Raw genomic sequence first — 22,382 nt, 5'->3', positions numbered from 1 at the left:
GGTTATCAGTGAAATTTCACCTTTGTTCATAGTTGGTGGAGTACCAGGTCATAGAAACTTTTGAGAGGACAATCTGAAATGCTTGTCTCAGGAGCCCTACAAATGCTTACATTCTTTGTGATTGTATTTCCACTTCCTCTTCATGAAATAATCAGGAAAACAAAATTTTACTTTAAATCTCCATTGCAGCTATTAATCACAAAAGTAAAAATTGGAAATAACCGAAATCTCCCTAAATCAAAATGTTTAATTTCGACAAAACATATGATGGCATAATATGCTGTTTTTAATAATATTCAAATAGAATGAAAATTGCTCACTGTAAATATTAAATTAAAAGTAGAATCATTCAGGATATGATCTAAATTTACATACATAGGCACAGAAATAAAGACTAGAGGGAAATAACATCTAAATATTAATAGTGATTTCCTCTGAAGTAAAAACTAAAGATGATTTTTCTATTTTTCAACTCCTTTCTCTAATCTGCTATAATGAACACATATCAATACTGTAATCAGATACTAACATCTTATTTTGTTAAAATCATGTCTTGCTCTGTGAAAGTATTTCATTCACAGGGATTCGTTTTGGAAATCATAGGGATTCTGCATAGGACTTTAAAATAACGCTGCTGGCGGAATCTGGTCAATACCCACGTGCCCTCTGCCATGTTACCCCACAGCGTACAGTAACTATTTTCCAGACCCAAAATTGGAATTCTGTGGTCTAAAAATAGGCTGACATATGTGAAAGCAGGGTTGTCCCTGAAAATTCAGGTACGTGATGATTACAGAATGACTCCCACTCAAGACTGAAAACTTACCTGATCCTGAAATGTAAACCAACAGATTTGCTAGCCTGATGATCTTTCCATAACTTGACACCTCGTCTTTAAATCTGTCTTGGAAGAGGGTCATAACAGGTATAATGACTCTCCCTGACTGTGTAGAAGACAATCAAGAAAATGCTGACTGCCCACTGTGTGCATGACACTGTACTGAACAAGTGACCCTCCAATCTAACTCAGCAAAATGAAGTTTGTTAATGCATTAATGAGCCCATGTATAGACTGCTGATGCATGCAAACTTCTCCATAAGCAAGTTTAATGCTATAGTAAACCAACAAAAAGAGCCCAAGCAGCCCATAAGTGCTCCCTCGTAGGTGATAAATGACCTTTCAAGTTGAACCAAATGCTTTCACCTAAAAGAGCAGGTGAGTAATGCTGCATTTACAATGGGCTTTATCTATGTATGGATGATGTCCCTTAGTTGCAATTTCCTTTGCTCAGAGAAGAAATCACTACTCCAGGCTAATGAATTAAACATAGCCTAATTTATCCTAATTTGATTTCAGTTCTATCTGCTTTATGCCATTTTACAGAGTGCGGATGATACACACAAAAACCGTTTAAACAGAAATCCCTTATTTATATAGAAGTTATGTAACAAAAGCAAATCTATTATTTGTAATTTTAAAATGTTTTGTTCATATAACCGACCCTATAAGTGCATATGGTAAAAAAAAAAAAAAAAAAAAATAGCATAGGAAGAATTAAAGAGTGACCCACCTCTCCACAGTCTCACTTCACAAAGGCAGTTTTACATATTGTTGTTGCTGTTCTTTAGGACATTATCATAGGACATTAACTCTAAAAAATATACTGCTGCTCTTAATTAACCAATGTGAAACAGTATCAGCTGACTTCTTGATTTACGTAAGACTTCTTACTTCTCATACATGCTCTCCAATTTGGGGAGGAGGATCAGGCTTATTAAGATTTAATTTACATATAGTAACATTCATCCTTTTTCGTGTACAGTTTTATGGGTTTTGACAACTGCATTTCAATCATCCCTCCTTCCAGATTCCCTCATGTTCTCTTTTAGACAACTCCTCCTGCCACTCCAGCCCCCAGCAAGCAATGATACTTTTTGTTCCTGTATGTTTTCCTTCTCCAGAATATCAAATGAATGCAGCCCTTTGATTCTGGCTTCTTTCATTTGCTTCTTAAGGCATTCATTCATGTTGTTGTATACATCAGTAGTTCACTGAGTTGATATAAAACAGCTTGTTCATCCATTCATAAATTAAAAGCCCTGGGTTCCCCCACCTCCAGTTTCTGCTGATTAGGGATAAGCTTGTAATAAACCATACTCTATAGGTCTGTGTTGGAAATCAGTTTCATTTCTCTTTGCTAAATATCTAGAAGTGAAATTACTATACATTTTATATGAAATATAAAAAGTGTTTTCTAAATTAGCTATCCTACTTTATATTCACCAGTAATGTGTGAGAGTTCTAGCTGCTTAGGATTCCTACCGACACTTGATATTGTCATCTTTGTTTTCTTGTTGTTGTTTTTTTTTTCCTTTTGGTTGTTGTTTGGCTTTTTTAGCCATTCAAATAGATATGCAGTAGCATGTTGCTATGGTTTTAATAAGGACTTCCTCAATGACGAATGGTACTGAGAAGTTTGGGTGCATTTATTTCCATTCATACATCTTCTTTAGATCTGTTCAACTCTTTAGCCCACTTATTGGGTTGTCTTCTTATTATTGAGATTTGAGAATTCTTTATATATTCTGATTCAAGTGTTTCATCAAATACATGTTGTGCAAATATTATCTCTAAGACAAGGCTGTGGGGCTTGTCTTTTCATTCTCTTAACAGCATCTTTCAAAAATATAAGTTTTTTATTTTAATGAAGTCCAATTTATCAAGATTTTCTTTTATGGATTGTGCTTTTTGTGCTTTCATATTAAGAAATGTTGCTTAGCCCAAGATCAAATTTTTCTTCTATGTTTTTTTTAGAAGTTTTTATAGTTTTAGATTTTATTTTAGGTCCCTGATCCATTCTAATACTTGTAGATGTGCAAGGTGTATTTTGAGGTATTTTCTTTCTTGGATGTCTAATTATCCTATCATCATTTGCTGAAAAGACTATCCTTTTACCATAATATTGTCTTTGTACCTTAATTTAAAAAAATCAATTGGCTACATAGGAATGGGTCTATTTCCGGTTTCTCTGTTCTACTAATCAATGTGCCTCTGCTTTCGCCAAAAACGCACTTTCTTAATTATTGTAGATTTATAAGTCATCAAACAAGTTACTGTAACCATGCCAACTTTGATCTTCTTTTTCAAAACTGATTTGGTTAGTTCTTTTGCTTTTCCATACAAATTTTAAAAGCTTGTTGAAGTCAGCAAAAATCTCTGCTGGAATTTTAATTGGAACATTGAATGGGATTACATTGAGCCTATAAACCAAATTGGGGGATAACTGCCATATTAACAACATTAAGATTTTGATTCTGTGAATATACTATATCATTCATTTAGATTTCAAATATGTTTTATAGTTTTCAACATATACACCTTCTGTATATTTTCGTTAGATTTTTACCTAAGTATTTCATGGTTTTTAGGTGCTATTGTAAATACCTTCCTTTTTTTCCAATTTCTAATTTTCATTTGTTAGTATATATAAAATACAATTGACTTTTTATATTAACTGTGTATCTTGCAACCTTGAACTTGAACTAGTATTTATCAGTTCTAATCCCTTTTTGGGGAGATTCTTTGGTATTTTCTACATATAAAATAAAATCATCTGTGAATAAAGAAAATTTTACTTATTCCCACCCAATCCATATGCCTTTTACACATTTTTTTCTTAATGCATTGGCTAGGACTTCCAATGCAGCATTGATTAGAATTGGTAAGAGCAGATATCCTTTCCTTGTTTTCACTTGTAGTGAGAAGCATCCAGTCTTTTACAGGTAACACTGATGTCTAAAGAAGCTCTTTATTATGTTAAGGAAGTTCACTGCCATTTCTAGTTTGGTGGGAGTTTTTATCTAAGATGTTAAGTACTGTCATATGGTTTTTATGTATCTCTTGATATTATCATATTTTTTTTTCTTTAGTTTTCTGACATGGTAAGTTGTAATATTAAATTTTTGAATGTTGAACCAGCCTTTCATTCCCAAAATAAACTCTACTTGAACATGATGTATTATTATGTTATTTTCCTGTTTATACTGTTAGATTTGATTTGATAATATTATATTGAAGATTTTTGCATCTTTATGAGAGATATTGGTCTGCAGTTTTCATCACTAAGATGTCTTTTCATAGTTTTGGTCTCAGTGTAATGTTGGTCTTATAAAATGAGATAAGTGTTCTCTCCACTTCCATATTCTGAAAGAGTCTACAGAATAGACATTATTTCTTCCTAATTTTTAAAGCAATCTCGACACTCAGTGTGGGGTACTCTGAGATTAAGAGTCACATGCTTTACCGACTGAGTCAGTCAGGTGCCCTCTTCCTAAAATTTTTTGACAGAATTCACCAGTAAATCCATCTGGGATTAGTTTTCTTTAATAAAAGTTATCCAGGTTATCTATTATTTCTTGAGGGGCCATTGGTAGTTTGCACTTTTCAAAGAATTTGTTCATTTCCTAAATTTTCTAAGAATGGGCACAAATATATTTTGAAATATTTCCTAATTTTTATTTTTATGTATGTAGGATGTGTAATGATGCCCCCTCTTTCACTTTTTATATTGGCAATTTGGGTAGTTCCTCTTTTCGGTGGCAAATCTAGCTAGAGGTGAATCAATGTTATTGATCTTAAAAAAAAGATTTTGGTATTCTTGGTTTTCTTTAATGTTTCTTGTGTTGTTTTTTTTTTAATTTTCAACTTCATTGATTTCTCCTTCCCTTTATTATTTTATTCCATCTGTTTGCTTTGAGTTCATTTGCTATCCCTATAAATTTCATTCTAATCACTGCTTTTGATGTATTTTATAATTTTTGATATGTTGTAGTTTCATTTTCCTTTAATTGAACACATTATCTAATTTTTTTAAGCTTCTACTTTAATCCCCTACATATAACACCCAGTGCTAACTGACCTGGATGTAAATTAAAAAGTAAAAATAAATAATAAATACATAAATACATAAATACATAAATAAATACATAAATAAAACTAAAGTGGGTTGATGGAGGGAGTAGGGTGGGGGATAGGTTAAATGGGTGATGGGTATTAAAGAGGACACTTGTTGTGATGAGCACTGGATATTGTATGTAAGTGATAAATCACTGAATTCTATTCCTGAAACCAATATTACACAGTATGTTAACTAAAATATAAATAATAAAAATAAACTAAAACTTAAAAAAAACCCTTCTACTTTAATCCATGAGTATTTAGACATTTGTTGCTTAATTTTGAAATATTTGGTAGTTTTCCAGATAAGTTCCTGTTGATTTCCAGTTTATTTCCATTATGGTCAGAGAAAATATTCTATATACTTTTAATTCTTTTAAATTTATTAGGTTTGTTCTATGACCCACATTATGGTTTGTCTTGATTAACATTCTTCTAATACTTTATAAAATAATATATATTATCTTGCAGTTAGTTGGAATGTTAAATAAATGTCAATTAAGTCAAGTTGGTGTAAAGTGTTTCTCAAATCTTATATAAATCCTTACTAGTTTTTGGCTCCCTTATTCCATCAGTTATGAGAGAGGAATTTAAAGACTCAAAATATAATTATATACTTGTCTGTTTCTCCTTTGAGTTCTATCAATTGTTGTTTCATGCATTTGAAGCTCTATGATTAGATGCATACGCATTTAAGATTATCACATCTTCTTGGTGAAGTGAGCCCTTTCTCATTATGGGATATCCACTGCAATACTCTATTTTCTGAAGTCCGCTTTGTCTGTTATTAATATAGTCACTTTGGCTTTTTTATGATTTGTGCTTGCATGGTATAACTTTTTCTCATAATTCTACTTTTAATTTATTTGTGTCTTTATAGTTAAAGTGGATTTCTTATATTAAAAGTGAGTTTCTTAGAGCCAGCATATATTTAGGTCTTGGTTTTTTTTTCCCAATCTGATAATCTCATCTTTTTAATTGTTGTACTGAACCACTTACGTTTAATGTAACTATTGATATGGCTGAATTAAAATCTACCATTTTGCTAGTTGCTTTCTATTTATTCCACCTGTTTGGTGTCTTTGCCATTTTATCATGATAAGGACAAGAAGAAGACAATGGAAGAGTATGATAATAAAGTTCTTAGATTAAACTATGATCATTTAAAGATGGATATTACAAAACTTGGAGCAACCACTAAAAATAAAACAAAAAATTTAGCTTATAAACTAATAGTAGAAATAATACAGAATACTAACATTCTGCCAGTTAAACCAAACAAAGGAAAAAAAGGAATAAAGGGAGAGATATAAAAACAAGATGATAGTTTTAAACACAACCATATTGATAAATACATTAAATGTATAAGGTCTAAATTCTCCAGTTAAAAGACAAGTAGGTAAGATGAATAAAAAAGCAGGATCCAACCATATGCACTCTTCAAGAAGCCCAATTTAAATATATAATGTATACACACACATAAATATATATACACAAGTATACATATATACAATGAAAGTTTAGAAAAAAAGGATGGGAAATCTATGATATGCACGCACTCAGCCAAAGACAGTTGAAGTAGCTATATTAAAAGAGATATATAAATAGTAAGCATAAGAAAGCTGGGATAGCTACAATAGACATTAAAGCAAAGAATATTACCACTGATAAAGATATGTCATAATAATAAATAACACCAGGGATAAAGTGGGAGATTTCCTAATGATCAACATGCATTAAGAGTACATGACAATCTTAATGCGTATGTACCCGTTAACAAAATTTTCAAATACATGAAGCAAAAATAGAAAAATCTATTTTTCTAACAAATTCACACACATGTTGAAGATGTCAACAATCTTCCCTCTGTAATTGATAAAACAAGACAGAAAATCAGTAAAGATATAGAAGACTTGAATAACACTATCAAGCAACTTGACCTAAATAACATTTCTAGAACACCCCACCAAACAACAGCAGAATACAAATTATTTTCAAGTGCCTGTAGTACATTCCCTAGACCAGACACATGCTAGGCTCCAAAACAAATAGATAAAACCAGAAAAACTAAAATCATACAGATTATGTTCTTTCACCCCCAATGGATTTAAATTAGAAGTCAGTAACAAAAAATCACCTGAAAATCCCCAAAATATTTGGAAATTAAACAACAGATATCTAAATAACCCCAGGTCCCAGAAAACCCTAAAGAAAAATAAAAAAAAAAAAATATTTTGAACTCAATAAAAATTAAAATACAACATAACACGATTCATGGATGAGCTAAAGCGCTTGCCAAGAAGGAAACTTAAAGCTTTAAATGCTTATATTAGAGGGGCACCTGGGTGGCTCAGTCAGTTAATAGTCCTACTCTTTCAGCTCAGCTCTTTCGGCTCAGGTCATGATCTCGGGGTTTCGTGAGTTTGAGACCACATTGCACTCTGTGCAATGACCATGCAAAGCCTGCTTTGGCTTCTTCCTCTCTCCCTCTCTCTCTGCCCCTCCCCTGCTCACACTGTCTTGGTCTTTCAAAAATAAATAATAAATAAACTTTAAAAAAATAAATGCTTATATTCGAAACGAAGAATGATTTTCAGTGAATGATTTAAGAAAAGGTCATCAAACTAAGGCCAACTGGCTGGCTTATTCGTAAATAAAGCAACACATATTTGTTTGTGTCCTGTCTATGGTTGTTTTTATACAAAAATGACTGAATTAAATTTCAACAAAGACTCGGCCACAGGCCTAAAATATGTATTATATGACCCTTAACGGAAAAGTTTGCCCACTGTTGATCTAGAATACCAACTGAAGAAGTTAGAATAAAAAAGAATACATTAAACTCAAAGTAGAGGAAGGAAATATGAAGATAAGAGTTGGGGAAAAAAAACCCTGAAAATCGAAAAAAAAACAAAAGCTATTTATTTAAAGAATTTTAAAAATTTATTTAAAGAATTCAAAAAAAAATGATAAACTTCCAACTAGACTGATCAAAGTAAACAGAAAGAAAACTCAAATTCTTGATTCATGAATATGAGAGGACAGCGCTATAAATCCTATAGATATTAAAAATAAAAAAGAAATATTAGGAAAAATTTTATGAAATGGCAATATCCAAAGCAGAGTTCAGTAAAAGCAATTCTAAAGGAGCATCTTCACTTTGATTTGACACAATAAATCTTAGTACTTTTAAAGAGGTCTAGTTGTCTTAATGAAGTCAACTTTCTTCTCTGTGCAAAAGTAATACTTTTAATATAATGTAGTTAATTCATAGCTAGAGAATAGCTGTAGGAAAAAAAGATTTAAAATGAAAAAGAGGTTCATTTAATTATTTATTTATTATCATGTACGAAATGTTCTGCTATATTCTTTATTTAGTGTTTCAAATTTACAATGCATGATTATCTATTTCCTGGAAACATACACTACAGATTGTAAGTAGAATTTGGGTGAGAACAAGTCTCACTTTGATTATTAGAGCAGGCAAAATATTCACAGAGCAGATCTTTACCCTTGAAGAGCAACAATTGGGATGGAGGAAGAAAAATAAACATACTTTTAGGGGAGCAGGCCAGGAAAATGTCATCAGATGAAATTATGAGATGTGATGAGTTAATACTCTTTAATATATTTTGGCTCTGTTTTAAAACAATCTGGTTTCTTAAAGCTGTGTTCATCTGGATTACAACCTTCTGAGTTAACATCTCTTAGATAAGCATGTATTTATGAAACTACACATTTTGCATTAAAATGATCATTGTCCAGACCATAATGGGTTAGATTTCTTTCTTTATTTTTTCTTTTTTTGAAAGAGTGTGCACAAGCATGCAAATTACAGAGGGGCAGAGTGGGAGAGAGAGAGAGAGAGAGAGAGAGAGAGAATCCTAAGCAGGCTCCAAGCTTGACCTGAGATCATGAACTGAACCAAAATCAAGAGTCTGACACTTAACTCACTGAGTCACCCAAACACCCCTGGGTTAGATTTATTTCTAATCCTATTTTTGACCACAGAGTACTTATTTCAGTCAATAATGGTGTTAAACAAAAAATTTACAAAGAAATCAATCAATATACAGAGATATGGCGTCTTTGTCTATCATTTTACCTTATCATGAGATAAGGAAGATAAAACAAATTAGAAGAAAATATATGTGTCTCACTTTCAAAACTAAAGCATCCTAATCATTTTTTTGATGTGAAAAGTTTAATGAAAAAGTAGATTGATCTAATTTAGGATCCTTAAGTCACTGGCAAATTTAAATTGTTTAAAAAAATAATAAGCCAAACTCTTGACTCATACTGAATGATTCACCCATGAGTTCTTGAGGGGATTAATTTAAAACAGTTCCAAAGAAACAGTATATTCACATATCTACTCTAAAACACAGAAGAGGACAACAGAAAAGGGAAGTTATTCTAGAGGAGAGAAAATGAAGAATCAGGACAGAGCAGAACCTTATTAGCCTTGTTGGCCAATCACAGCAAGTGAATTCAAAAGCCACACAATAAGGCAAGGGAGCATCTCCTCAGATATGGGGTGTTGGCTTCTATGGAAATAAAGTCTTCATGTCTGTTTCACACTCCTACTCACCTCCTCCCTCCTTTTTACTTTTCACTGGATTCCTACGTGTGAGGAGTAGCGGTTTTACTGTCCCCATTCCAGGGAACCAAAAGGCACACGTGCTTTAGAGATCCAGCTTTCAAAGAACATGAAAGGCACAGGGTTCATGACCAAGGTCCTGTCTTCTACAGAGGTAATAAATGAGGGAAGGGCAGGACGTGCTTTCTAGTAGAAGAGACCCAGCCACCTCTCTGCACAGACCCTCCATCTTTTCCTCCCTGAGCAACAGCCTCTGACATTATTGCCTGAAATGTATCAGAGGTGCCATGAAGGCTGGATTAATGTGAGGTAATAGAGACAGAGGTCCTCCGCTCCGGCAACCTGGCTTCACTTTGTAGGCATAACAGCCTTTCGATCGTAGTGTCGGGGGCCAGGATTCTGATGTACCACAACTCCCCTGTCCTTTACCCTTAGGCTCTTGAATTGTTAAAAGTTCTGAAAAGAGGAGTATATTAGAGTTCTGCCATGCAATTTGGGGAGGGTAACCAAAAAAGTTACTTTGCTTTATTTTGGCTCCCTTTTCTGGATATCACCCTTAGTAACCTCTCTTAGACTGGAGAGATGCACGGCTAAGACATGACAGCATTTGGGGATTCCCACGTCTCCTTAGGAAAAAATGGAAATTCTATATCACTTCTGAACATATCCCTTTATTATCTCAGTTTCTTAAACAATGTAAGGATAAAACTGGAGATCTGACCATCAGTTGTGAAAATTTAAAACAGAAAATTTTAAACATAGAAAATTTACAAATTTAAAACAAAACAATTCAGAGGAGGCTTCCCAGATATAAATAAGGAAAAATACATACTAACATTTTTTGTGCTAGAATTTTTCCTTTTTTTCCTGTTTAGTTCTGTTTTCTATTTACATTTGGAAATTAACTCTCTTGTTTTATTATTTGTTAAACTCTTTATATACATGTGAACATATCCGTTTGAGCTTATTAACGATCCGTGCATAGAGTTGTGCATTATACATCACTTTCTTCTACAAATCTCAAAATGAAGCCAATACTAATCATTTAGTAGCAAGTCAAGACTTAGCTAATAGCAGAAACTAAACAGCCGCTAGGTGATATTAAGGTATCCCTGCCCATTTCCCAAAGGTCTTGCAAATGACTCCTTTAGGAATCTGCTCTAAAACCTCAATCTGCCTCAGATTACCAGGTCCTGTGAGGCATACCGCCTCCCTAGCTCCGACTCTGTCCATTCTCCACTCTCCTTAACCTTCTCTTATTTACAATGAGAGATGCAAGTATGGCCAAGAAAAATACAACTGTATCTTGGCTACTGCTTGGAAGCACTTCCCCTAAAAGAGAAAAACATAGGAACACTTACTCAAAAAGCAACTACTCTAAAAATGCATCTGAAAATAACAATAACATTCAGAAGACCGTGAATGTGGGCAAAACCAACTGCTTTCACACAACAATCATTTCCAGGGCATCTAGAGAGTTCTAACTTTTTCACAATCCTTTTGTGTAAAGATTAGGATTGTAAGATTAGGAAAAGCTGTCTCTCTCTGTTCACAGAGAAACAGTGGAGACATGCCATGCAAACCGCTGGAAGTGACCATTCAGAGATTCATAGAGGGATGGTGGCAGAGCTGGAATAGAAGTGGTAAGAGACAAGTTCTAGAAAAGAGGTTTATACTTCTCTTTCTAATCTAACGGCTGGGAATATAGGTAGCAGAAGCTGTTTAGCTCACCACAACATTTCTTTTTAATGTTGGGTTGCCAGGTGAAAGTACAGAACGCCCAGTTAAATCAGAATCAAGTGGCAATTAATTTTTTCAAAGTTTATTCATTTATTTTGAGCTAGAGAGAGGGGGAGGGGCAGAGAGAGAGGGAGAGAGAGAATCCCAAGCGGACTCTCCACTGTCAGCTCAGAGCCCAATGCGGGGCTCGAACTCACGAACCTTGAGATCATGACTTGAGCTGAGACCAAGAGTAGGACGCCTAATGGACTGAGCCACCCAGGCACCCTAAATAGCAATTAATTTTTAATATATGTATGTCCCCTGTCATACTTGTGTCATAATTATACAAAAATTATTTGTTGTTCTTCTAAAATTCAATTTAATTGGGTGTTCTGTGCTTTGCTAGATCTGCAACTCTATGTAATGTGTCTTTTAAAACTACCTATAAATACCCTTGGCTCTTGGTTTTTTAGCTTCAGCCTAGAATTGTGCCCTGAACCCTATACCCCAAAAAACCAGCTGTATCTCCATGTTAGTGTGCACTTGGCATTTTAAGCTCAATATACCAAAACCGAGCTCCAGCTCTCTGCCAGCAATCAACTCCATCCCTGCCCAGGCTGGACCGGCTCAGTCGGCCCCACCCCACTTAAGGGTCTATTCCTCCATTGCTTGGATCGAACATTTGGTGTCAATCCCCATTCCTTTCTCACACCTTACATTTATTTTTGTAGGATGACAGCAAATCAAAGGAACTCTCTTTGATAACTTCTGTAAACGTGAGGCTAGATAACAGGTTGAGGCACTACAGTTAGTGAAGAAGTATGCCCCCGAGGACTTCTGCACAGAAATTCTCCTGAGCCAAAGAAGTCTTTTCCTTGGAACCAGAAGCCTCTTGTCACATGTGTGTCAACCAACCAGGAAATGATCCTGCCGAAAGAAGGGCAAAGGTGGAAAAATCTTTTGCATTTACACATTCAGCCAGCCCAAGGATTTCACTTTCACTTCCGGCACAGCTTAAAATGTACAGAGAAAAAAAAAAAAATCTCCCTAACTGACCCCCTCCCCCAGGTTATTAAATGAAACGGCTATCTTTTCACTTTTATAGCACCAACATCTAGCTTACCCAACTCTTAATAATCCTTTCCCAACCAGCAGACCAAGGAATTTCATAAAATTAGTAGAGAAGGCAATGTCTAAATCCATCTATTATCCCAATCACAGCTTCAAACTTCAGAACCCCAGGATATTCTGTCCCAATCCTTTGTTTAATACGCATGATAAATGTGAAGTCATGCCAGGTCTTTCTTACCAAATAACAAGGAACTCAGAAACTAAATACCTAGAGTAACTTGGAGGAGCCTAATTGTTTAGTCAGTCCAGACCAATAAATATTTTCTCTAAGTTTAACCAGCAGTTACCCTCTGAAAGTCTCATCAAGGAGCAACGGTTTCTACCCCACTGCTAATGCCGACATGCCTCAGGTGATAGAGATACTGGGGAATAACAACCAAAGTAAAAAAGTGTTATTGGTTTATCAACGTCTTCAGGTATTTAAAGTCCTAGGCCGGGCACTCCGCAGAGTCAGCTTGGAAGGTGGTGTTTTCTGTCACCCAGCAATGTCATAGTGCCAACAGCAACCTCTCATATAACATGTCAACAATGACATGTACTGCAAAAATGAGCCTTAGGATTAACAATGTAATTTATAAAAGTGACTAGGTAAAAACAAAAAAAACGATGTAGGTAACCACATGAGAAAACAATTTAAAAGATGAGATAAATTGGGGTGCCTGAGTGGCTCAGTCAGTTAAACGTCTGACTTTGGCTCAGGTCATGATCTTGAGGAACCTCAAGATCGGGCTCTGCATCAGGCTCTGTGCTGACAGCTCAGAGCCTAGAGCCTGCTTCGGATTCTGTGTCTCCCTCTCTCTCTGCCCCTCCCCTGCTCGCGCTCTGTCTGTCTCTCTCTCATTCTCTCAAAAATAAACATTAAAAAAAAAGATGAAATAAATAAACTACTTGACTCCCTCTACCAAATCATCAAAGATCTATTTAAAAGTTAATATTCAAAAAAGTAGACAGCAATAGACATTGTTTCTGTGGGACACAAAGAAGGATAAAGTTCTTAAAAGAGACTTGAAAATGATTCCATTTTACACAGGAAAAGTTCAGTATAAAATTTCAATTTTGATAAGTACTTTCCTACTATATTGACACATTATCTCCATATCAGGCATTTTTCTGAGCCTTCAGATTTTGAGGAAAAAGTCAAATTTGAATGATCTATTTTTTTTTCTTTTTTGTACATTTCAATGTCAAAAGTCTCCATGCCTTTTAAAGAATATTGCATGGCATGTTTTCCTATATTGGTATGCCCAGGGTCTCTGAAATTTTCTAAAGATTCTGTCATATGACAAAATATACCTTTCAAGCTAGATAAAAAATAATTGAGTATTTTTTAAAATGTCTACAGCAAAGTTATTAGCTCCCTAAAATAAAAAGGGTTGTACAGACAGCCTGTGGAGGCAATTTCACAGGTGTCTAGTCAAAACTGTGATATGTCGAAGGCTTTTTTTCTTTCTTTCTTTCTTTCTTTTATTTCTTGGAAATTCTATTAAATCTATCAAGAGTAGTTTGAGTATTCCAAGTTAGTGAAGTTTCCAATCATTTCTTATAAAGACTTTCCCATTGTCAGTTTTCTTCCCATTGATGAATCTACTAACTCTGAATGCAAATATTTCACTTTATCCCATCATTTCCTGGACGGTCTCTAAGTGATGGCTGTATCTCCTAAGAGGCTGTGCTTTTCCAAAGATAACTAAAATGCTTTAATCCTCATATAGTATTAATTAATCAGTTCCAATAATCAATTTTCATTTGAATATTGTATTTAGTGATTCTCTCAGGACATCTGAAACACGAAATCTGCACATGACAGCAATCATACTATTCAAAACATTCCCCTGCACATGTCACTAAAAGGAAAACTACCCACCCTGGAGTATAGCTATTAATGTCAAACAGATTGTCATCTAGGAAAACAAAAATGCATCAGAATCAGCTTCGGACAAAATACAGCTCTACGGAAAAACACCAGGTTTTTGTGTGCAAATGTCTTAAATCTCTGATTGAAATGTTTGAAGAATGAGTTAGCAAGGAATCTGCCGCTGGTCTCCACAACCAAGGATAATGTTACAAGGAAAACAGTTTTAGAGTTAAAGGGTTTTTCATCACAGCACACTAGGATTTTAGCGAAGATGCATTTGCCCCAGTTTCTAGTAAACATTAGAAGAAACGTTGGTTTTTAGCTTGGGCCGAGGGCTCTATTTAGCCTATCAAGGCAGAGACCTGTTAAAAACGCTGGGGCGCTTGCCAGAATTTTTTTCCCCGGCAACTCTTAGTAAAGATCGTACCTCGAAAGCAATGTGCGTTGCAAACCACGCAGATTTAAGCTCCCTCTCCCGCCTACATCGCTTGGCACCAGCGGCTTTTGAGATATCCCTCGCCTCCTAAAACTCAGACCGAATCGCCACCACCATTCCCCACCGCTTCGCCACCACCACGTCACAATCCTTGCTCAGCTCTCCTAACCTCACTACAGAGCTTTCCCGAAGCCCCCGTATACGGGGAACTCCTGGCGCCACTCAACTCCCAGCCCTCCGCACACCCACAGACACGCTCTCCTACTCCCTCCGCTGCAAACTACCCCCAAATTTGTCACCCACCTCACCCCTACTAGCCATACTCCCACGTCCCTGTCGCTTTTTCCTCTCCTCCTGGCGGCTTCGTCCCCAACACACCTGTCTACCCCTATGGTTACCAGCCGTCAGAGGTGCCCACGCTGCGCCCTATCCCGAGCCCCCTCAGTCCAACTGGCTCTTCCCACTCCAGCGCTTCCCACTCCGGGAAGTCCAAGTGCTCGCAGCACCTTCTAGCCCACCCGCGTGCCCACCCGCAGGCCGCCCCAACCCCCCCCCCCCTCCCCCCGACTCCCACCTCACCGGCGCGGGCGAAGGAGCGCCCGTCGTACCTGTCGTGAGCGCGGCGGCGGTGGTGAGCAGCAGGAGAGCCTGGCGGAGCGCCGCGCACAGCGCTCGGGTCATGGCCACCAGGCGGCCGCGCCGGGGCTTCGAGGTCCCAGAGCGGAGCTAGGCGGTCCGGGCAGCGCGGGCCGCTTTGAAGTTCCCGGGCCGCGGGAGGGAAGCACAGCCCGGCACCCTTTTGAAGAGCGCAGTTGGCTCTAATCCATGCGGGCGCTCCCCTCTCCAACCTCCCCCATCCCCCGCCCCAAGCGGCTGGCGGTGCTCGGCGCTCCTGCCACCGGCCCCGGCAGCAGGCTGCGAGGAGGGTGGAGGGGGACAGAGCCCGCCCCCGCTGCGCCTCCGCCCCCTGCGCCCTCTTGCAGCTGCCCGGGGCCTGGCGCGGCCGGCCAGGCGGGCAAAAACCGCCAGAGCGCCAGGCAGTGAGACCGCCCAGAGCTGGGGGCTAGAAAGGCGGTTGGGTGGCGCGGAACCCCCAGGACCCGATAGCTGGGTAAGGGGTTGGGACACGAGGGAGAGCCCGACTGAGGCTTTGGGAAAACTTAAACCGTGCAGCGGTTGCTCCCTGGTGGTCTCTCTACTGTCTCCTACAGGAGATCCACCCGTCCAGGTCTCCAGACATTCGTTTGTAGTCCAGGTCCCTAAAGGTTTTCTAACTAGACTGAGCCGTGAGACAACCACTGGTATTCGTGCGGGGCTCATCCCACCACCATGTCCTGGCGGTGCATGAGTCTGTGGAAGGGCGCCCTCTCTGTTCAGCCCTGGAAATAACCAATTCCCTGACTGCCTTAGCTACCTATAGTTAGGCCTTAAACTTTCTCTCTTACCTGAGGTTTCAGGTAACCTTCCCCTCTAAGACTGGCCACCAAAGCTGAACCACCTGCGCCCGGGGCGATTTGATCATCAAGCAGGCTTAGAGGCAGAGGACTCCTCCTATGATCTTTGGAAGCTACCTTGCAGCGGAAATACTGGGCCAGGGGAGGGGAATCCTACCCACGGATTAAGGGAAGGTGAAGAATGATTTAAAGTAATATATTGGAAACTTGTTTGAATTTAATTCCTGGCGCTGCTTTATCGAATGGTTTGCTTCCCGTGTGGGCTGTGATTGAAAATATAAGGGTAACATTACCAGCTAATAAAAATTAGCCCCAAATTCAATTCATATATGTAGCCTATACGCTAAAGCGGATGAGTTTGTTTTAACCTGAACAACACAAAAAGCCAAGAAGCAAATACTGGTGTTATTGCTACTGTTAAGGGGCTCCTTGGAAAGCGATTGTCATATAAATTAATTGTTTTAGAGTAGGAGATATTATGTGCTTCCTCACCCACCTCAGCTCTAAATAACGTATGTTCTTTCTGAGGTCTACGAAAGACTTATGATGAAATAATGGATATAATTGACTTCACATCAAAAGATCACAGTAGTGGGGGTGCAATGTTTGTTGGATTTGGTGACAGTCCTGAGGATCTCACCCCCACCATTACCACCTTGAATCAAAACATTCCTAAGTGTAAAGAGACTTTGTTCTAATTTTATTATGGATCCAAGCAAACAAAACAAAACAAAACAAAAATGGAGATGTGGGACAAGCCTGAGCTCTTCCAGACACCCACAAAACAGATGCTTAAAAAAAAAAAAGGCAAGAAAATGCTAGGGCACATAATATTTTGGCTGATTTGGCTTGATCATTATTTGATAACTGAACTCTAGATTGTGATCTACCATTGGATCATGAGATTTGGAGCTGAAAGAACAGGTTTTAGTGTCTGGGCCTGCTTCCTCAAAAGTAAATGGCACTTCATCTCTCCCTGTTTCTTGGAACCGTGGCCAAGATTTAAAAAGAGTAGTGAATGTGGAAAGCATTGGTAAATCATCAGGCATTACACTCTTGTCAGGTATTTACTTGCAATATTTGTTTTGTCTCTTGAATACATGTCTCTTGCATGTTGGAAAGCTCTGATCTTCTAAAAAAGCGAGGGTATTACCCAAGAAGTCTAATATTGAATGACTTTAATATTCTAAACAAACGAAACACTGTCCTGTGAGTCTAATAGTGCATCATCTGCTATGGTATCCGCTTGCCAGGTGTAGAGAGTGAGCACTTGAATTGTGTCTAGTGCAAATTGACATGTGCTCTAAGTATAAAATACATGCTGGATTTCAAAGACTTAGTACCAAATAGAATGTAAAATATATCATTAATAATTTTTATATTGCTCATGTTGAAATGATCATATTTTGGAGGTATTGGGTTAAATATATTACTAAAATTAATTTCACATATTTCTTTTCACTTTTTAATATGGCTCCTAAAATTTTTAATTAAGTATAACTTGCATTATATCTCTATTGACAGTGCTGGTCAATGAATCCTCATCAAATGGCAAAGATCATCATCTTTGCCTTAAGCACTGTATTAAAGAAATAAACAATTGTTAATGCCTTGCCAGCCAACAGATAGCCAGCCAATAAAGGAATCAGGATCTTTTGAATTCTTGGCACAAAGTTCTGTGACACATGCACACACACACACACACACACACACACACATTCACACACCTATGGAAATTAGTCCACTCTTAATCCAATACCTTTTTGTATAAACTATTAAGAAAATGCTTTTCAGGACATATTGAGTGACTCCTGCCATTTAACATAAGCAGTACAACACATTGTTGAATATGTGATACAACACATCTTTTATATTTTTTGTACATAATAGAAAAAAATTCACATGTGAGGGCTTTTTTTTTATCCACTGGAAAGAATTTACATGCAAATGTGTTTCTCAGGACTTAATCTCCCCCCCCCCCCTTAATCATCTATTTGTACATATTCATTACCATAGCAACATTACATCATGACTCCTGGATTCTCATAATCAAAAGAAAACAACAGCAATAATCAAGGAGTTCATAACCCACCAGCAAAATAGACTTTGGGCGAATAATTCTTATATAAGCAAGGGAAATAAGCATAGGGACTTTAAATTGTAAAGACTTGATACATTTGCAGAATAACATTCCAAATTAATAAGGCAAATAAATGTATATAATAACTGAACTTTGAAAATGACTGTTGCGCCTGGTTGTTTGGGATTTTTTTTATCATACATGTTTCTTTTTTTGTTATCCTTTCTAGAATCTCTAATGCCATGCATCTTAATTTTTCATTTCATCTTGGAACATGAACTTATCATGGAATGAGCATATGGTGAGGAGGCATACTACGATAATTTGCTATATACTATCAAGGTCTAATCTGTTCTCATTTTACTGCATTTTTCCTTCCCTAAACTTATATTCTCCCTAAAGGAGCATATGATACATTCATTTCCACTCATCTCATCTGGTAATCCCAGAAATCTTTATATTAGGGACCCTTGACTTCACTTCTGTTCTCCTCCTTCTCCTTTTGATCATTAATTTCATTCCATGGAAACAGTCATGTGTTTTAGGACCTTTATTTAGGTTCTATAGTATTGTACCTTCAATGCATCTACCTCATGGGGACAGCTCAGGACTCATAAAGAAGAAAGATAATGGCATGACTGTGGATGATACTGGGGCGTAACATAGTTTCTTAACTCAACTTCCACTGCTAAAATTTTTAAAGTACTTACATTATCTGTTTTTACCACCTCCCAGAATGGCTGCACCCCTTCTCTGATTTTCCATGTCCTTTTAATACTATTAATATGGTCTTTCCACATAATTCAAACTTTGTCTGCTTTCCCTTCCACTGACCAATGTCAGTGTGCTGGGCTAATTAGCTGCATTCAATACGGACTCTGTAAAATGCAGGTCAGAGTTTCAGTTCCAAGTAAGTAAGCCACTACTACTTGGCTCATTACCTTAGAAAGGACCTGTAATTATACTCCTCCACAGTGAGGTCACAAGGAGGTTGAGAGAGTTATGGGATTCATACAAATCCATCCATTCCTGAGTGAGTAACTCAAAAAAAAAAAAAAACCACAGTTATTTCAACCCTAGCCAAATCAACATGGTCATTCTGATGACCTTGAATCAAGCAAAAGAGTAGTCTAAAGCTGCTGTGTTGAAGGTGGTAGCCAACCAGCTACTTGTGGCTCTTGAGTACTTGAAATATGACTAGTCTGATCTCATAGGTACTGTGAGTGTAAGATATTCACTAAACTTAAAGACTTAATACCCCCCCGAAAAATCTTAGTAATTTTTAAAATTAATTATGTGTTGAAATGATAATATTTTGAATATATGGGATTACATAAAATATATTATTAAAATTAAGTTGACCCTTTTGCCTTTTATAGCAGCTAGTAGGAAACCTAGCATTATGTATGCGGCTTTCATCATATTTTTATTTAGACAGTGCTCACCTCATGAATCTTCATCCGGTGTCAAGGATCATTTTTCCTTAAAATTGTAGGAGAAACAAGCCCTTTCTTCCAAACACATAGATCCAGCATAGTTATCTTTTACTCCTTTCACTCCTTCAATAGTGGCCCACAGTCAGTCAATAATAAAATCACATTTATTTTCCTTTCATGTTGTCCACTGTCATTCACACTGTTATTTCCACAGCTCAAGCCCCTAGTAACTTCATACTTCATACTTGAGTTGTTATAATTACAAACTAAATCGCCTCCACAACTTAATGTTATCCCCATCATAATGTATCGTCAAGACTGCCATCAGAATAACTTTCCGTTAACATAACTCTGATCATGTTTTCCCTTGCCCTCAAATCTTCAATGATCACCCTTGCATATAGAATCAAGGCTAAATTTTCTAGCCTGCTGGTTCTCAGACGTTTTGATATCATGATCCCTTTACACTTCAAAAATTTTGAGGACCCCAAAGAGCTTATGTTTAAGTGGGTTATAACTATCAACGTTTATCATATTAGAAATTTAATTGAGGGGTGCCTGGGTGGCTCAGGTCATGATCTCACAGTTCTTTGGTTTGAGCTCCACATGGGGCTCTGCACTGGTGTGCAGCCTACTTGAGATTCTCATTCTCTCCTCTCTCTCTCTCTCTGCCCTTCCCCCATTCATGCTTTCTCTCTCTCTCTCTCAAAATAAATAAACTACAAAAAAAAAAAAAAGATTTAAATTGAGAAATTCTTAAAACATTAAAACACAGGCATACACAAGCACACACAGTCCATTAGCCTTCAAAGCGATGACATCATTACACATCTTGTAGCTTCTGGAAAATTCCATTGTACCTTTGTGCCAGAATGATACTGGAAAAGACAAGTTACATGTTAGCATTACCTATAGACATAGTGTTCACCCTGTGAACACCCAAAATGGTCTTGAGCACCCCCTGGGGGGGCCTTGAACCATACCTGATGACCTGCTGGACTGGCTCATTTCTCTACACTCTCCCTTGGTGACCTAATCCTTTCCTTTTCATTGTTTATTTCTGTGTTACATGCTCAAGACTTCCAAGTCTCTGTTTCTAGCCTTGATCTTGCTCATGAACTCCAGATTTATACATCCTACTGCCATCTCCAAAGGTGGTCAAAACTGACACGGGTAAAACGGAACCTGCTTCCCAAACCTACCACTCCCCCTATCTTACTTATCTCACTAATTGTCACCACTCAAGCCAGATACCTTGTTTTGTTTTTTTTTTCCCTTATCTCTCCCTTCTTTCTCATCCTTTACATCTAATTAACCAATAGTTTCTATGGATTCTAACGCATACAAAATCTCTCAATTTTTTTTTTTTTTTTTTTTTTTTTTTTTTGCTTCTTTCCACTTCCCTGCCATCGCCCTACTTCCGATCTACCATCTTCTTTTATTTGAAATGTCAAAAAAGTCCCCTAATTGATCTCACTTCCTTGGGGTTTACTCTTCCCCAATCTATCCCTGTGACCCTTCAGCCAGAGGGATCCCTTAATAGCACAGAGGTGATTATAGCGCTGAAAGCTATCTAAGACATATTCCCATTTCAAACACCAGCAGTTCTAACATTGGCGTCTGAAATCAGCTTGGCGCATAATAAGCACTCAGTAAATACTTGTTGAAGGAATAAGTAAATGACATTTAAGATCCTTAACTGTATTGTCCCAAATGTCTGTCCATCTTCCCCTCTGCTCCCCTCACACTAACACTTTATTTGTTGAATAAATGAGTTATCTGAGCAACAGCAGCATTTTATGTAAATAAAGATACACTCCCTTTGCATTCACATGGCCAAAACAGAGACAGTGGCTTGGGTAAAGTACAGACAATGAGAGCGAATGCCAAAGCTGAGAGTGGGTAAATCTTAAAAGTGACCAAAGAGTGTTCCTTAAAGACAGTCTGGCTTGTGGGCTAAGTCATCCCAGGAAAAGAAAGTTGAGCTATACATCCGTCAAAGTTTTTAGTTGCGAACAAAGAAATCTACCTGAATAAGTTTAAGCAGGAATTAAACTTATGAAAGAATGGTTAAGTAGCTCATGGGCTTCTCTAGAAAAGTCCATGAACCAGGCTCGGAAGTTATGTGGCCAGGGACACATGCCACATCCTGCCACAGACTTGGCCTCAGAGATGCCCTGCCCCTACCCCTCCCTGAAGCACAGACAGTGCATTTTGCACCATTAACACCCTGAGGCTGGACAATGGATGATTCTGCTAGAACCTCTCCAACTGCTACATCCGAACATCAGCTGTAGCTTTCTCCGTCCTCCCTGAGGCTTCAAGGGGGGGCTTGGGACCTGAGCAGCAGGCTTTTATAGAGAGGTAGGGACTCATAAGGTAGGAAATTCCCCCCAACTGGATAATTGTTTTCGGGTGTTGGTGCCCCAAAAGGAACAACAAGCTGAGATCCTGAAACCCGGGGTTCTAGTCTCACTTTTCCAGGATTGAGGCAAATCAATCTTTCCAAAGTTACAATCAGAAACTGGGACTTTGCCTATAAGCCCTACATAACCACAGCTTTACCACCTTCTATTCACTTCAGCTATAAAATGGGAAAAGTACCGCTAAGACTATTATACAAATATAAAGTGGTAGTAATGTTAGTGTCACAAAATAGGGATAGTATGTTCCCAGGCAGAGAACTGTTGGTAATGACAAGATCACGTGGA

At 37.5% G+C, this 22,382-nt stretch overlaps 1 protein-coding gene across 2 annotated transcripts in view; it reads right to left on the bottom strand.

The window, feature by feature from the left end:
• The window catches only part of ACVR1C (activin A receptor type 1C), an 80,798-nt gene extending 65,159 nt beyond the window's left edge, over positions 1-15,639 (bottom strand). Inside the window, exon 1 of one of the 2 annotated variants that reach the window (XM_053908642.1) lies at positions 15,310-15,639. In XM_053908642.1, the coding sequence (XP_053764617.1) occupies positions 15,310-15,382 (73 nt within the window). In that variant the 5' untranslated portion in view covers positions 15,383-15,639. The remainder of the gene's footprint in view (positions 1-15,309) is intronic. The other variant, XM_053908641.1, reaches the window with a different exon arrangement.
• Positions 15,640-22,382: the final 6,743 nt, after the last annotated feature.

Source organism: Panthera pardus, unplaced genomic scaffold (assembly GCF_024362965.1).
Source record: "Panthera pardus isolate Hobbes unplaced genomic scaffold, ASM2436296v1 HiC_scaffold_10, whole genome shotgun sequence".
NCBI classification, from domain to species: domain Eukaryota; kingdom Metazoa; phylum Chordata; class Mammalia; order Carnivora; family Felidae; genus Panthera; species Panthera pardus.
The sequence above is the reverse complement of the archived record's forward strand: the minus strand, read 5'-3'. Positions and strand labels throughout refer to the sequence as shown.